Source organism: Gouania willdenowi, chromosome 9, assembly GCF_900634775.1.
Source record: "Gouania willdenowi chromosome 9, fGouWil2.1, whole genome shotgun sequence".
Taxonomy (NCBI): Eukaryota; Metazoa; Chordata; class Actinopteri; order Blenniiformes; family Gobiesocidae; genus Gouania; species Gouania willdenowi.
In genome coordinates this window covers 27,505,047-27,521,443 of record NC_041052.1, presented here as the reverse complement: position 1 = coordinate 27,521,443, position 16,397 = coordinate 27,505,047, and the positions used below count along the sequence as shown (strand labels likewise).

Below are 16,397 nucleotides of genomic sequence, written 5' to 3'. Positions count from 1 at the left end.
CAGAGACTATTTCAAAAAATGAATGGCTTGAGGCGTTTAAAAATAAGTTGCTTTGAGTCTAGTTTTAGATTGTATATGTAGTTGTTCATGTTTTTCTTTTTAGCATATTATTAAATCCACATTTTTTGTTTTTTATTTGGCAAACTGTTAAAAAAAAACCTGAGTTGTTATTTAATTATTCATAAATTGATGCAGTGGATAGTTATCTGTTTGTAGGACAGCAAATTATAACTTTTGCATTGTTTTTTTTACATTGTCTCAATTCTTCAAAAATAATTCCCAGCAGCCAGTGTGGCTTTGAAGTAATTATTATTATTTTCACTGTTTCGCTGCCAAATAATGTTATATCAATACTATAGTTTGTGTTTATTTAGAGACAGTAGTTACTTTTCAAATCATCCACAGAGGTAGATGCAAACCAAGCTTTTCTCCAATTATAGCCCATAAAAATGTAAAAGTTCAGTCAACCCATTACACTGTATGTTTTATTCAATAAACATATTTAGCAACTTTGTTAAGCATGTCTACGACTGCCTCTGATTTTCATTCAGCTTGCTGGCCACAGTCAACTGTTATGTACAGTATGTATGCTTAATGACATCATGATAGTTTATTTATTTTGTGTACAGTGACCTAGTCTTACACAGCAACCTGATGAAACCAAGACCAAGTAAATAAAAAATAATACTGTAATAATTATACACATTCAAACCCCTAATTCATATATAAACAAAAATACTTTTGTATGAGGAAATAAGTCTTGTAGTATAGAAACATTCAACACAAAAACAAATCGCAGGCAAGGGCTGCAGGCTTCCACACGTCACAGCAAATCACGCACGCACACACACACACACACACACACACACACACACACACACACACACACACACACACACACACACACACACACACACACACACACACAGAGAAAGAGATTCCTTGCTTTTATAGATATGCTAATTCAAATATTGTTAGGACTGATTACATGAACATAGCAATTTTCGGATCAACATCAGCATTATAATTGTGATAAACGTAAAGCCACTATTAATTGACGTGCTTGTCGGCTTTCTCCTGAGCGTAAGATTGTGAAATAAGACAGTCCAATATCTTCTTTGTTTACAGAATATTTATTTCTCATTCAATGATTGTATTCATTAATGCCATATGTACAGTATTCAATTAATAGTCCACATATTTCCATTATAAATATCTATTACTTCATAACGTGGCGTACAGCAGTTAAAAAGGTATAGGGCCTATGTGCTCTCCGTAGCAACGCACCAAACATCCCTTGAAAGTTTCTACCAATAATGAGTATCACCTTTACCGAAAGGCGACATTTGCTGGTACAAATTGTGTCTTACACTTAATTCTCCTAAACATGCCTCCTACAATGATGCTAAACAAAAGCAGGTCAACTGCAGCAACAACCCACAGGAACCAAGGTCACCCAAGATCTCCCAGGAAGAGAAATGGTTTGTGACTGTAATTGTACTTGCAGATAGTTTGTGACATTTTGTATTGTGACAAATGTGTTGTGGTGTATGAATTTTGTTGGTATTGAGTTACCAGATCAGGACAGCCAAGATATTTTTTCTGTATGTGTACTCTGATATTAAGTTAAGTAATTAGACATTTCTATTCCATTCATGAAGTCCAGGAAATGTTGAGTATACATACAATACTTGTCCCCAGTTTGTGCAGTTGTTACATGGACTCACATTATATAAACACTTAACACAGGGAGGAACACAAACAGTAACCATAGTAGCCAATACAACAGTCAATGTGGGAGTTAAAGTTAAGTTCTTCAATACATGAGGGGACAACACTCTTTCTGAAACGTACTCCCTTCCAAATCAGAGTCATGTATTTCCAAACCGACTTTCTGTCTAGTTTAATTTAATACAGACAAAGGATAAAGAAAATGTTAGTGGCCGAGTGCAGGTTGTTTATTTTTCAGTGTTTTTCCAACCAAAAGCATTAGAGTCAGCAGAATTTGGAGTATATGAGTTAAGAGGAAATAGTTCTATATGTTGTGAAGAGTGTTTGTTCAACAAACTACTAAAAGAAATGAACACAGTCTTTTAAAATGAATTTTTGGACACGCACATTCATATGCTTTAAACCAATAATCAATGTATCACCGACTTTAAATGGGAAATTAAATTACTGTAACAACTGAGTGAAAGACCTAGGTCAAAGTTCACAGATGGGAAATTGACTGTATGAGTCAAGTCTGCATTAACACACAACACAGAAGAGGCTAAAAGGACACTGCAACAGTGTGGCTTTGAATTATAGACAGGATTATTCTGACATTGTTTTCCCAAGGAACCTGGAAGTAATGCTCCATGTCATCATGTGCATATTGTTGTTCCTCTATGCTATAGTTGCAACTGTTGTCTAAAAAAACAAGCATATATGTTGATTTTAACATTTTACTTTGTAATTATGATTTTAAAACTTGCTAATGTACTATTTTACATAATGTCAGTTACTGTATATACAATATTTTAAATGTGCCTGATATTTTTTCTAATTGTTATTGTGGCACTTTTTTTGTTCATAGAAATGTCAAAAGATATAAATACTTTGTAATATAAAATATTGGATCTAATCTTTGACCACTCTTACTAATACTACCACGAAATATATATGTCACGAAAACCAGCTGAATAATTGTAGCCTATTGAAGTGTATGAAGGGAACAAATACATGATTGTGATTTACGTCTCAGGAAGTGTAAAGATCCAGCCTTGCTGAAAGAAATTACAGCCGATGCCTTCAGAAGAGAGCACAACGTGCAAAGAGTTTGACGAATGACTGATCAGCTGATTCGGGATACAAATGCACGTACAGAATTGCTGCAATGTGGACACAGCTCTTTTTTACCTTTTAGGGACATCTCTTGCATGTCTCCACATCACCACTCTCATCCTGATATGGGGTCATAAAAGTGCTTGTTTGAATAAACATGTAATGTAAGTAAACACTGCGAGCCATAAAAAAATCATCTTAGTCTGATCAGATTTCACGAGGGATTTGGTCCTCATATTGTTTGTTGGGACGTGGGGACCTCTGCTGGTCATTTAGGATTATGTTTTTCAAACACGACAGGCCGGCTCAGCAATTTCATGTCGAAATAAAAAAAAAACACCAAAACTTGACCTTTATGTAGCTTTTGTAAGGCTTTTAATGATGTATCACTCTCTGTGATAGATCTTGTGCCTGCTTTATATTCTGTCTCCCCGTATGCTTTTATTCTGACACCTTTATTCTGAAAAAAAGCCAGACCACATGACCTCGTGTTACGTGACTTTGTTTTTCGTTTCAGAGTTCAGAATGGAAAAAGGAAACAGCTGATTTTCTATTTTCAATTCTAAACGGGGAAAGGAGAATGGAAAACGGAAACTGCTGTTTTTCAATGTTCAATTGTAAAAGAGAAAAGGACACGGGACAATCGAAAAACGGGCCAATTTGGATTTGTTTTATGGTTTTTTGATTAAAACGGTAAAACGGTTTTCTTGTTTTTTGTTTGAAAAGGAGAGGAAGAAAAACGGTTATTTAATTTTGGTTTACAGATGAATTTGGGATTATCCAATTATACCCAGACCCTGTCTTCGTTCAGCACGTATTCATGTCTGTGGTTCAGCCGACAGAAACACACGAACAGTCAATCAGCTAACAGACGGGTTGGAACCAGCGTGTGGAAACAGCCTATCATATCCCACCTGTCTGGGAGAGCAGAGGCTTGGGCTACCGCTGACTGGAATAGCCGATCTCGGCTGTGTGAGTCTGTGGACGACTTTGCGATTGAGTTCCGGACTCTCTCCGCGGACTGTGCCTGGAACAAGGCCTCACTGAAGGATACTTTCCTATACGGGCTGGCTGGCCCTGTCTGTGATCAGCTGTTTCCGATGGATCCCCCGGAGGACTTGGATTCCCTGATCGCCCTGGCTGTCAAAATGGATAATCGTCTGACGATCTGTTTCGATTTTTAGATTCTCGATTACGTTTTTTGAACAATAACGTCACAGTATTTGTAGCAGAACTGCCAAATTAGGACATCGACTCCAGGCCCAACACTTTGAGCAATCCGCCATTTTTATTTCTCGCTTTTATTTTGTAGTCCAAGCTCAAGGATGCCGAAGTTACGAGAGGATAAGTCAAAATGTTCCGTTGTTGGATGTAGTAACCCACACGCTTCATCACACCGTCTACCAGCATCAGAACCTTTTCGAAGTGCCTGATTAAGTTTTATTTTTCACGGAATTGTACCCACATCTGTGGGTAAGGTCATTTTTGTGTGCGTGAAGCACTTCAAGGATGACTGCTTCAGCAACCTCCACCAGGATAAAGAAGGATTTGCCGAAAGACTTCGTCTGATTGAGGGTTCAATTCCTTCTATCTTTTGAGATGATGAACAGAGCACTTCGGTAAGCTGTAAATAACGCTAAAAAGTGTGATGATAAGACGTCCCTGTCATTGTTTTGTTAGCATTAGCAGTTGCACCGTTGCTCCGTAAGAAGCATATCAAGGTTCTGGAGTGGCTGAGCCAGTCTCCAGACCTAAATGCAGAAAATCTTTGGAGGGAGCTGAAGTTCCATGTTGCTCAGCAACAGCCCTGAAACCTGACAGATCTAGAGAAGATCTGTGTTGTGTCTGTAATTGTACCAAATATTAACAATTATTTTTTCAGGTGTTCAAATATATATATATATATATATATATATATATATATATATGTGTGTGTGTGTGTTCAGCAAGAAAATATAAAAAAAGTATTTAAAAAAATCATACAATGTGATTTCCTGTTTTTTTTTTTTTTTTTTTAATTCTGTCTCTCACAGTGGAAATGCACCTACGATGTAAATTTCAGAACCTTACATATGTTCTAAGTGGGAGAATTTGCCAAATTGCAGGGTGTTCAAATACTTATGTTCCTCACTGTATATGCAGTTATTTTCAAACTGTACAAAGCCATTGGATGAAGTCTCAGGAAACCGCTTCACTGTATTTGCCATTGGAGTTCACAGCCAACAGGCAACAGATGGATAAAATTATATCTGGTCAGTATAAGTTTCATCTTTTAATCAAAAAGCATTTCAAGCAGCTGTATTTGTCTTTGCAGCAGCAATAGAATATTTCCCTTTTAAAGGACTTCTGTAATAATCAATATATCAACCTACTTTAGTGCATATTTCCAGCAGCCTTTCCACTGTCATTGAAAGCACATAAAGCCATGTTTTATAGTTTGCCTGTCCCTCTCTGCCTCTCTTTGTAGCTGTGGGACTCTCGGCAAAGTTTTTGCTGAATCATGTGAATGTCACACAATGACTGGCTGGATGAAACTGACAACTAATGAAATAACTTTGTGGGAGTGGGACACCCATGAGTGGGGGGTTGGGGGAGTTGGGGTTTTGGCCTGCAGGCCAAAATCTGCAGGCTGGCTGGAAAACCATGGGCACTGCTGGCAGCGTATCCTCCCCTGGGCGTCTGTATATATTGAGCTCATCGTGCCATCAGAAACACACTGGCACAAACAGGTACTGGTAAGGGCTTCATGCCATTACGCTCTGTGGATGTTTGCTTTTTCTCTTAATCAATTAAAATATTTTTTGTAATTATTGCTTTGTTGTAATTCATCAAACTGTGAATATGTGAAAATGAAATATACAAACATTACCATTATCTGTTTGTGATTTAATAATCATTAAAAACCAAGAAAATGAACTTTGTTTTTGTGACCTCCATCCCCGGTTTCATCTTTGCAGATTCATTCATTATGGCCACAGACCACCAGAACCCTGCATCCAAGCAGCAGCAGCCAGACACCAGTGCATCCAAGGTGAGACACAATTAGCAGAAATCTTTATTTCTGTAAAGTGCACTACCTTTCCCACGCAGCACAATATAAAAAATAACCCATGGGATTTAAAAAAAATGTATTAACATTCTTTCTTATTTCCTCTACCTAACAGCTAATCATCTATGAGCAGGAAAACTTTCAGGGACGCTGCCATGAACTGACTGGTCCCTGTAACGACCTCCAGGAAGCAGGCGTTGAGAAAGTGGGCTCCATTCTGGTGCTGTGTGGACCGTGAGTGTGGCTCAGAGACACACAGCACAAACAGGAGGTGTGGACATAAAGACCGTTTGCCTGATTACATCAGCTTTCCCTTCTTTTCTCTGTCTGTATGTGATCACATCTCAGATGGGTGGGATACAAACAGGCCAACTGTAAGGGTGAGCAGTATGTGTTTGAGAAGGGGGAGTATCCTCGCTGGGATTCCTGGACCAACAGCAGGCGCAGTGGCACCATTGTTGCCTTCCGCCCAATTAAAGTGGTGAGAGAAAGCATTTTTCTTTTATACTATATTACATACTTAGTGTACACACATTAACCTGAACATCTGGCTGCTTTGGTGCTCTCCCAGGACAGCCAGGAGCACAAGATTGTCCTTTACGAAAACCCCAGCTTTGCAGGGAAGAAGATGGAAATCATAGACGATGATGTTCCCAGCTTCCACGCTCATGGCTACCAGGAGAAAGTCTCCTCTGTTCGTGTTCAGAGTGGCATGTGAGTCCTTCCTTGCTTCAAATCTCCTACTATAAACATAGAAACACAATAAAACCAAACCAGAAGATCACAATGACTAACCGACTTAAAATAGTAAAAAATATGTTTTGATTGCAATGACTGAAATAGAATTTCACCTTACTAATAATATAGAAGTAAAGAGATGGTGTTGGACAATCTCAGCACTGTAGATTAAAATCTATTTTACCACTGTGCTTCCATAAACCTCAATGTTGTTACTGATGATAGGGCTCATCCATCCATCCATTCACCCTGGACAGGTCCTCAGTCCATCATAGAACTGACAGTTTCAGAGTGCTCTAAAAACCCACGCATATTCAGGGAAAATAATTCAACTTTGCACACAAAAAACTCCTTGGCTTTAAAGCAGTTTCAGTGAGACAGTGATTCTGTCGAGAAACCCCTTAATTATGATTAGTGTGACTCAAACAATCCAAATTGTTAAAGTATCCATTTAGCAGTGACAAATATACCTCTACAGGGAGTGGATAGCTGCAATGATTCACAGAGAAAATGTGGTGCATTGGAATAAAATCAATAAGACACCTTAATTCTAAAATGGATTGTTTAGGATCAAACAGTTTATCAAAATCAACACCATATTTCCTGCATCCTCACTCTTGTCTCCTTCTATCACCCCCTGCACCAGCTGGGTGGGCTACCAGTACCCAGGCTACAGAGGATACCAGTACCTGTTTGAAAAGGGGGACTACAAGGACAGCAGCGAGTTCGGAGCCCAGACTCCTCAGATCCAGTCGGTGCGGCGCATCCGAGATATGCAGTGGCATCAGAGAGGAGCTTTTCACCCCAACAACTAAGCCCTGACTCTGTTCCCTTTGACCTCTGCAGCCAGCAGCTCCATCAGAGCCCACCTCCTCTCCACCCTGTGTCCAAACTGCATTTTCATATCTGATGGTGCAGCAGTGATGTTATTTGAAACAAAAAAATAAATTCCTATTGCTTACATTTCAACGTGTCTTCTGATTTTACTCTTTGCTCGCGCTTAAGTAATGGCAGTAACTGACTGTAATCAGAGCCGTTTAGAGAAAGAGTTGCGACAACACCGTTCACGTCAATGAACCGTTTTTTTTTTTTTACAGCAATGGCTGGTCATGGACCCTCACAATAGGTCCTGGAAGTGAGCAGTTGACTACTGCAGCGCAATGGAGCTAGAGTGAAGTAGACAGTTTGTGATACACTTTTGAACGGTAAGACTTTTAATAATCATATTAAATATTATTATTATTATTATCAGCATATCTAAACCCATTAACGTGAGCATGTCTCTTGCACACGTTAATGGGTGTGCAAGAGACACACCTATTATCCCCACTAAACTAGTAGATTAAGGGATCATTAGCAGATAGCATGAGGCTAGGAAATGCTAACGTTACTGGATAAAGTAATTAGTGAAAAAGTGCAAATAAAGTGTTTGAATATGATTACCTCACAGATTTTTTTTATTGTTATTATCCTGATTTATTTTATTTGACTCGGGAAGAAACGAGGTTTGATGTAAAATTATCTGTGTTCAAATCAGGGGACGGATCTGGATAAGCATAATGCTTTTTTCCGTCGCCCTTTCCGGCATGCAAAAGGACAAAAAAAAAAAAAAAAACAATGATGTGATTTTGCTCTGAAGGTCAAAATGAATTTCTGTGATTGCAACCATGTCGGAAATGAACTGAATAAATAAATAAAATAAATAAATTTTGAGATTGCTATTTTTATACATGTATAAACATAATAAATATGTTTTCAATGTGTTCTGTCTGGATGTGGTGTGTTTGTTAATTACCCCTTTTTTCAGATCTCTGCACACGCAAGCCAAAGATATACTTCTGCCTTTTGCAAAACAAAAAGTGGACAGTGAAGATATTCTAAATTTGTAAATATTATGCATTCATGTGTATATATACTGTTATGAAGGGCAGGGTTGCATACAAATTGTAAACAGAAAGATTTCAATGGATTTGCAATGGATTTCCCGGACAACGCAACAGCATCAAGCTGCTGATACATATCCTCCTCTGACCTGTTGTGCTGTCAGTTGAAGATCTGTCATACTCCTTTTGTCCTAGTCTGTCCCAGAGCTCTTCAAAGGCTCTCATCTGTCCTATCTGAAAGTCAAAGATTACATTAAATCATTAAGATTTCAGAGGCCCTTAACAGTGACATGCAGTCAGGATAGGTAAGGTAGGCAGTGCCTACCCAAGGGTGAATTGATATTTTGATCATTTCTTTTAATTATAATATAATTATAAATTATTTATTTCCAATTTACCTATAAGTTTGACAGTGTCGATGATTTAGGGATTCTAACATCACCCCCTGGCTCTACTAAGAAAAATAAAATAAAACATATAAAAAAAATTTTAAAGAAAAGAAAAGAAAAAAAAAAAATATTGAAAGGATAATTCTCCACTCATGGTGTAGTTCAGGTAGTACTATTTAAAAGGTAAAATGTGTGTGTGTGTGTGTGTGTATATATATGTATTCTATGTGTATGTATATCTATATATATGTTAACAAAATTTAAAAAAATAAAATAAAAAATAAATAAATATAAACAATAATAATTAAATATGTATGCGTATATATATATATATATAAAAAATAATTCAAATAATTCAAAAGATAAATAAAATAAAATCATGGATATGTGTATATATACTAAGTGTGTGTGTATGAATGTGTGTGTATGCTAGCTCAGATGTTGGTAAACACGTATAGGCTCATACAGTTTCACAGGACACTCTCTACCCCCATGTCACCTCTTTCTTCTCCAACCCCTAACCTTTTTTTTTTCTTTCACATCCACTCAATACCACCCCCTTCCTACGCTTTATATAATTACCTGTTGCGTGTTTTATTCTTTTGGTACTGGTTGTTGTTGTTGTATGTTTGTGCTTCTCACTAACCTTCTCAACCCAGCCCCTTACCCTGTGGTGGTATCGCATGATAAGCATTTCTTCTCTTTCTTTCTTGCATTGAAGTCTATCACGACACAGCTGTGCACAAATGCTCTCAGACTCTTGGTTATGATCACATTCGTAAGGACTAAACCACACTCCTTTCCATGTCTCAGTTTACAGTAACATCTTGGAATGTGCGTGGCATTCGCTCGCAGGCTAAAAAGATCAAGATATTTGATTATGTATCAAGATTAAATGCAGACATTGTTTTCTTTCAAGAAACTCACTTACTTCAATCAGAAGAAAAATCTCTGACAGACTCAAATTTTAACAAAATATATAATTCGTGTTTCAATTCCAGGCAAAGAGGAGTCTCGGTTCTTTTCAACAAAAGGTTGCTCTTTAACATAATCAACTCCACCATAGACCCAGAGGGTAGATATATTATTATCAAAGTGGTAATCTATGATAAATGTTTCACAATTCTAAACCTCTATGCCCCCAATAACGACGACCCTGAATTCTTCCATAGAGTTTTTTCGGAGCTATCGGACCTATCTGCAGATTCATCTGTAATCATCGGAGGTGACTTCAATCTGACACTCAACACATCATTAGACAGATCCAGTAAGTGCCCAAATACAAAACCGTCTCGATCTGCTAAAGTATTAATGAATTACATGGATGATCTTGGAATAGGTGACGTATGGAGACTGAACAATCCAACTAAAAAAGAATACACCTTCTTCTCCCCTGTGCATAAATCCTTCTCCCGAATTGACTTTTTTCTCTCAAATAAATCCATTGCACATAAGATTTCCTCTAAAATACATCCTATAATTATTAGCGATCATGCCCCGATATCCCTCACCCTGAAGTGTGACTCTAATCAGAAACGATTGAAGAAAAAAATTAAGAAACTTACGGAAGAATACGCAGCTAACCCGTCTGAACTTTTATGGAAAAAACTCCAAAATACAAAACTTAATCTGGACATAATTTTATCTAACAAACGGATTTTATTTTACAGCAATTACGGTACAAAAACTTTGACTACAATAATAAATCAGGCAAATATTTAGCAAATCAGCTTAAACACAACAAAGAAAACTATTTCATAGCGGCAATCTCTGATAATTCAGGTCAAACTTTAAACTTACCTCAGGACATTAATAAGATTTTTCATGATTGTTATCAAAATTTATACTCATCTAACTTAAACCCTGACCCTGAAGATATTAAAACCTTCCTCAATAACTTAAACCTACCACAGCTCACCATAGATCAGAAAACCACCTTAGACTCATCATTAACCTTACAAGAACTACAAAATGCTTTGGATAGCATGTCAACGGGCAAAGCACCAGGTCCAGATGGGTTCCCTGCTGAATTCCTAAAACACTTCTGGTCAATGCTGGCTCCGCTCTTTTTCAGAGTAGTAACAGAGATTAAAAATAAAGGTTATGTAGGAGGTCACATGAATACAGCAAACATTAAATTACTACTTAAACCAGACAAAAACCCCATGTTACCCTCAAGTTACCGTCCCATCTCACTTATTAACACAGACATAAAAATTATTTCCAAAGCACTCACTTCCAGGTTAGAGAAAGTCGTACAGTCAATTATATACCAAGACCAGACAGGATTTATTAAAAATAGACACTCCACAGACAATGTTAGAAGGCTGTTTAATTTGATCAACATGGCACAGAACTCTAAAAAGAAAACAATAATCTTGTCACTAGATGCAGAAAAAGCATTCGATAGAGTCAACTGGTCATTCCTCCTTGCTGTCCTTGGGAAATTTGGCTTTGGAGATTCATTCATACAATGGATCTCCACCCTATACTCTAAACCTGAGGCCTCAGTAACCACAAACAAAATAACATCCCAAAGCTTCACACTGCAGAGGGGAACGAGACAAGGTTGCCCACTATCACCTTTTCTTTTTGCAATATTTGTTGAACCTCTCGCAGCAGCTGTTCGTCAGAACTCTGTTATTAAAGGAATCCACTCATCCATCTCAGAACACAAAATAAATCTTTATGCGGATGATATTTTACTCTATTTGGAAGAACCCCAATCCTCATTAGAAGAATTATTTAAACTAATAAACAGCTTCTCTAAACTATCAGACTATTCCATTAACTGGTCAAAATCATCAATCCTTCCTTTAACGAAAAATTCATGGAACCCAGCAACCCAAAACCCACAATACCCCTCCCCCACAAATATAATTAAATATCTGGGCTTAAATATATCACCAAACCTAAATGAATTAATTAAACTGAACCTAGACCCTCTGTTGGATAAAGTCACAGAAGACCTGCGGAGATGGAACAATCTCCCCATCTCACTCCTTGGCAGAATAGCCTCAGTTAAAATGAAAATCTTACCTAAAATAAACTATCTGTTCTCTATGATCCCACTGAAACCACCAACGCAATGGTTCAAAAGATTAGATTTTGCAATTACAAAATTCTATGCTAGGAATAAAAAACCCAAAATAAGCCTTTCAACTCTTCAAAAAAATAAAAGCGAGGGAGGGTTGGAAGCCCCTAATTTCACGCATTATTACCTAGCAAACCAAATTCTATATTTAACAGAATGGCTAAAACCAAAAGAATACCACAACACCTGGCTAGAAATAGAACAGCTAGACTGCAAACATATTAAACTCTCTGATCTCCCTTTTATCACTGTGACCCTCAAACGTCATAACTGCTTTAAAAACCCACTGATTGCCTCCACCCTGACTGCGTGGTGGAAAGCCCTGGACATTACAAATGTTCAATTAAAAACTAACATGCTGTCTCCAATCTGGCACAACCCTGACTTTAGAAACAGAAAAACACCGCTCTATCTAAAAACATGGGAAGATAGCGGAATTATTCATCTCCAAGACCTCTTCGAAAATGATAAGCTCAGGACATATAACAATCTAACCCAAACATTTAATATAAATAAAAGTAATTTTCTTCAATACCTACAAGTAACAGAGACAATTAAGAAAAATACGGCAATAGATTTAATCACCTTGCAACCTCCAGAACTGGCCATATATATGAAAAATATCTCAACAAAAACAAAAAAACTCTCAAAAATATACAGAGCACTCTTGAACACTAACTCTAATCACTTACCAATCGCTAAATGGGAAGCTGAACTCTCAATCACCACGAACACCGATTTCTGGACAGAAATTTGTTGCAATACCTTTAAGATGACTAAAAACACAAATCTTCAGCTAATTCAATACAAGGTCCTCCACAGATCCCACATTACCCAACAGAAAATGTATAAAATGGGCTTCTCCCCAACAGACATCTGCTCTCAGTGCACCCAGGGAACAGCTGATTCATATTTACATGCCGTATGGCTTTGTTCGCCAGTTCAACAGTTTTGGTTTCTAATCACTGAAAAACTGTCCTCCATTTTGGACTCCAGGATTCCGTTATCTCCAAATCTATGTCTGTTAGGAGACCTGACTATGCTTGATATTCCAGCAAACCAATCACAATCCATCCGTGCGGCACTTGCCGTAGCAAAAAAAAACAATATTAGTGAAATGGAAAGATAAAAAATCCTTAAACATAAACCAATGGCGAAATCTCCTCATAGAATTTATTTCCATGGAAAAGATGTCTCCTCTCAGAAAAAATAAAATAACCTGCTTTGAGGAGCGTTGGACTCCTTTTCTAATTGCATTGAATCTTGATTTTTCTTTCTTAGCCTGATGATCTAGCCTGCAAGCAACTGCCAGCACCACTCTTTACTAACACACTGATCTAACTGTAGTCCTGGACCTCCATGGGCTTGTGGGGTGGCCTTGACCTGGGTGGTTTGAGTGGGTTGCTGGGGTGTTTTGGGTGCCTCTGTGGGGGCGTGCGTCCCTTTCGGGTGCTCTTGTGGTCACTGGGCGGCTTGGTGTTGCTCTCCTGCCCCCTTCGTGCACATCTGGGTGGCCCTTGGTGCCGGGGGCCTGCGAGTCTCTCTGCCACTCTTTCCTCTTTCTCTCTGTCCCCCTGTCTCGTCCTCCCCCCTCCTCCGCATTCGCTCGGCGCCGGCTCTCCCGTTGGGTTTGGCGTGGGGGGCTCCTGTCGGCCCGGGGTGCTGGTGGGGGGGCTGTGGCCTTCGCTTGGGGGGCAGGCATTGCTGCGCTGGGTGGGTGGCTCGGGGGTTGGCTCGTCTGGGGGCCTGGGGTGGTGGGGTTTGTGGCTTCGGGACGGGGGGGTCCGGGATGGGGGTGGCGCTGGGGGCGGCTGCTCTTGGGGGCGGCACTTGCGTCCTGGGTTGTTGGGTGGTGGGGTGGTGCGGTGGGTTGCTCCGCCGGCCGGTCTGGGCGCCTTGGCCTGGTTCCCTGGGGCGCGCCTTCGCTGAGCGTGCCGCTGGCGCGGTGGGCCGGGCCGCCCCCTCCCCCTCCTCCTCGGGGGCTCACTTGGGGGACCGCAGGGGCCGGCTTGTGTAGCTTCAGGGGGGGGTAGGGTGAGTTGTGGGGCCACGCCCACGCTGGGGCCTCCCCTGGGCCGTGCTAGGTGGGTGTGTGTGGTGGCGCGGCAGGTGGCTTCTTTCCTGGCGGATCCGCGTTGGGGTGGTTGGTCTGTTGGCTGGGGGCGCCGGGCCCCGAGGGTGTCGTGTCTGGGCGGGGGTTCCCCGGGGGTGGGTCTCTGGGTTCGGCGTCTCGGGGTGCGCCCTCCCACCGTCTGCCCGGGGACGGGCTGCGGCTCGGCTCGGCGAGGTGCCGCGCCGCCTTGGGCGGGGTGGGGCTGTTGGCTGGGGCCTGCTGTCCTCCGGGCTGTGCTGGCGTCGGGGGTGTCTCATGTCGGCGCAGGGGTGATTGGGGGTGGTCTCCGTGGATGGGGGGGGGCTCTGCTGGCGATATTGATGTGGGGTTGCGGTGCCTGGCTGGGGGAGCATGGGTTTGCCTACCTATCGATCCGTGGCTGGCGGGGTGGCCCTGCTTGGGTGGTTGGTGGTGTCCTTTCTCGTCGGGGGGGCCGGGGCCGCCCACCTGTGGAGGGTGCTATGTCGTGGTGTCGTGCGGGCCTGTGCTGGCCTGTGCTGGCCCTGGTGTGGGAGCTGGCCTCTCTCCTGCGCGGTCGCCGCCTGCTTTGGCGGGGCGTGCCGCTCTGGGCCGGCTGGCGGCGGGGGTCGCCTCCTGGACTGCTGGGGGATGTGGCTGGTGCCTGGCTCCGCCTGTGGGGGGGTCCCGCCGTGCTCCGTATGGCCGCCGCGGTTCGGGGGGGTGCCGCGGGTTGTCTCCGGCTGTGCTGCTCGGCGCATCTCTGGGGCCCGCGGTGCCGTGTGCCCGTCTGCGCCGTCTGCCCTCTCCGGTGGCCCGCCGTGCGGACGGGCCGGGCTCCTACCAGACAGGCCTCCTACATGGACACTTCACATCACTCACTCCCAGCTGGTCTGGCTCACCCACTTGTTGCACCACACTCACATACCCAACCCTTGGGGGGCTGGATGGTGGGGCTGGGGGTGGAGGGGGCCGCCGCCTGCGCTACTAAGTAGTGGCGCGGAGGCGGCACTCCCACCTCTGGCTGCCCTACTAATCCCTCCAATTTTAATTACACCTCAACACACCACCCCCCGGAGGGTGGGACCACCACTTCCACCCTCCGGAGCTATTGCACCACATACACATATATACACATAGGCTGGATGGGGAGCACCGCTCCCCTCCATCCACCCTTTTTTAATAGCACTTCATACATTCACTAAACACATACATTCACTCAGGGGATAGGGAAGTGCCTCTCCATTGGGGAATGGAGAGGCACCATAACAGGGTGGTGGGTAAATTCACACATCTGGGCCTGTCGGGTGGGGGCTTGGCCCGTCTGTTGATGGCTGGGCTACCGTGTGGGGATCAGGGGGTGCGGTCGGGCATGGCGGGGCGGTGGGTCTCTGTGGGGTGTTGCTGGGGGCTCCCTTTGCGGGGTCTCTCCGGGCGGTGCCGGCCTGGTGGGGCGTGGGGGTGCCCCTTCCCTGCTGGTGGGGCTTGGCGCTTGTCTTGTTTCCTGGTTGCCTTAGGGCATGCCTCGCGGCGTGTGGGTCCGGGGCGGCTTGCCGTGCCGGTGTGGGGGGTGGGCGCGCTGGGGGGTGCCGGCGTCTGCGCCGGGGTTGGGGCGGGGTTGCTTGGCGCTCCGGGGTGGTGCTCTTTGCTGGGGGGCGGCTCTAGCTGTTCCAGGGGTTGAGGTCGGTATCGGCCACTTGGTAGGTCTGTCCTGCTATTTGCGGGCTGGCGGGTGGGTGGGTTCTGCGCCTTTGGCTGGAGGCTGCTGCTTTGCATCGGTTGTGAGCCGTTGGGGTCCCTCTCTCCTGAGGTGGCGGCCGCCGGTCGCTCTTGCGCTGGGGGGGCATTGCCCCGTGGCCTGCGCTGTCCGGTGGGGGGCGGGACCTGGGCAGCTGTCTTTGTGCTGTCTGGGGCTGCGCGGTCTTGCTGGGTTGTGGCCTGTTCGTGGGCTGGGGGGGTGGCCCGGGGGCTCACCCTTGGGGATTCCCTGTCCTGCGGTGGTGCCCTTTGGGTCCGGCGGGTCTGGCCGGCTGGCTGGGCCGGTCCTGGCGTGGGTCTGCCGGGGCGGGTGGTACAGGCCGCGCCCTGCCATACCTGCTTGGGCGGCGCCCTGTGAGCCGGGCTCTGCGGTGTGGCTGGGCCCTTTGGTGGGGGGAGGGGGGCGTATCGCGCGGGCGGCAGCAAGGAAAGGCGATCTGGTGCGCTTTGGGGTGCTTGGTCGGTGCGCCTGGGGGCCGGCGGGGCGGCTTGCAGCATCCCCTTGGTGCCCTCGGCGACTATGGGCGTGGTTGTCGTCCCTGGGGGCGCTGCTCTCGGTGCTGCTTCCGTTCCGGGTCCTTCTGGCCTG

At 43.5% G+C, this 16,397-nt stretch overlaps 1 protein-coding gene and 1 long non-coding RNA gene across 5 annotated transcripts in view; one reads left to right on the top strand and one right to left on the bottom strand.

Annotated features, from left to right (window-relative positions):
- The window catches only part of LOC114469295 (uncharacterized), a 30,301-nt gene that overhangs the window by 10,580 nt on the left and 3,324 nt on the right, over positions 1-16,397 (bottom strand). Inside the window, exons 2-3 of one of the 2 annotated variants that reach the window (XR_003674754.1) lie at positions 8,646-8,730; positions 4,765-6,618 (exon numbers count right to left, since the gene is read on the bottom strand). This is a non-coding gene — a long non-coding RNA (uncharacterized LOC114469295). Of the gene's footprint in view, positions 1-4,764; positions 6,619-8,645; positions 8,731-16,397 lie in introns of those variants that run through there. The other variant, XR_003674755.1, reaches the window with a different exon arrangement.
- crybb2 (crystallin, beta B2) lies at positions 5,179-7,487 on the top strand. 3 transcript variants are annotated; one of them, XM_028456652.1, is made up of 6 exons: positions 5,179-5,555; positions 5,784-5,857; positions 5,991-6,109; positions 6,224-6,356; positions 6,447-6,589; positions 7,260-7,487. In XM_028456652.1, exons 2-6 carry the CDS (start codon positions 5,795-5,797, stop codon positions 7,426-7,428), a joined length of 627 nt encoding a protein of 208 aa, XP_028312453.1. In that variant the 5' UTR covers positions 5,179-5,555; positions 5,784-5,794; the 3' UTR covers positions 7,429-7,487. The 3 variants fall into 3 exon arrangements, with proteins under 3 accessions (XP_028312453.1, XP_028312452.1, XP_028312451.1); XM_028456651.1 differs by having other exon boundaries at positions 5,555-5,561; XM_028456650.1 differs by lacking the exon at positions 5,179-5,555 and having other exon boundaries at positions 5,723-5,857.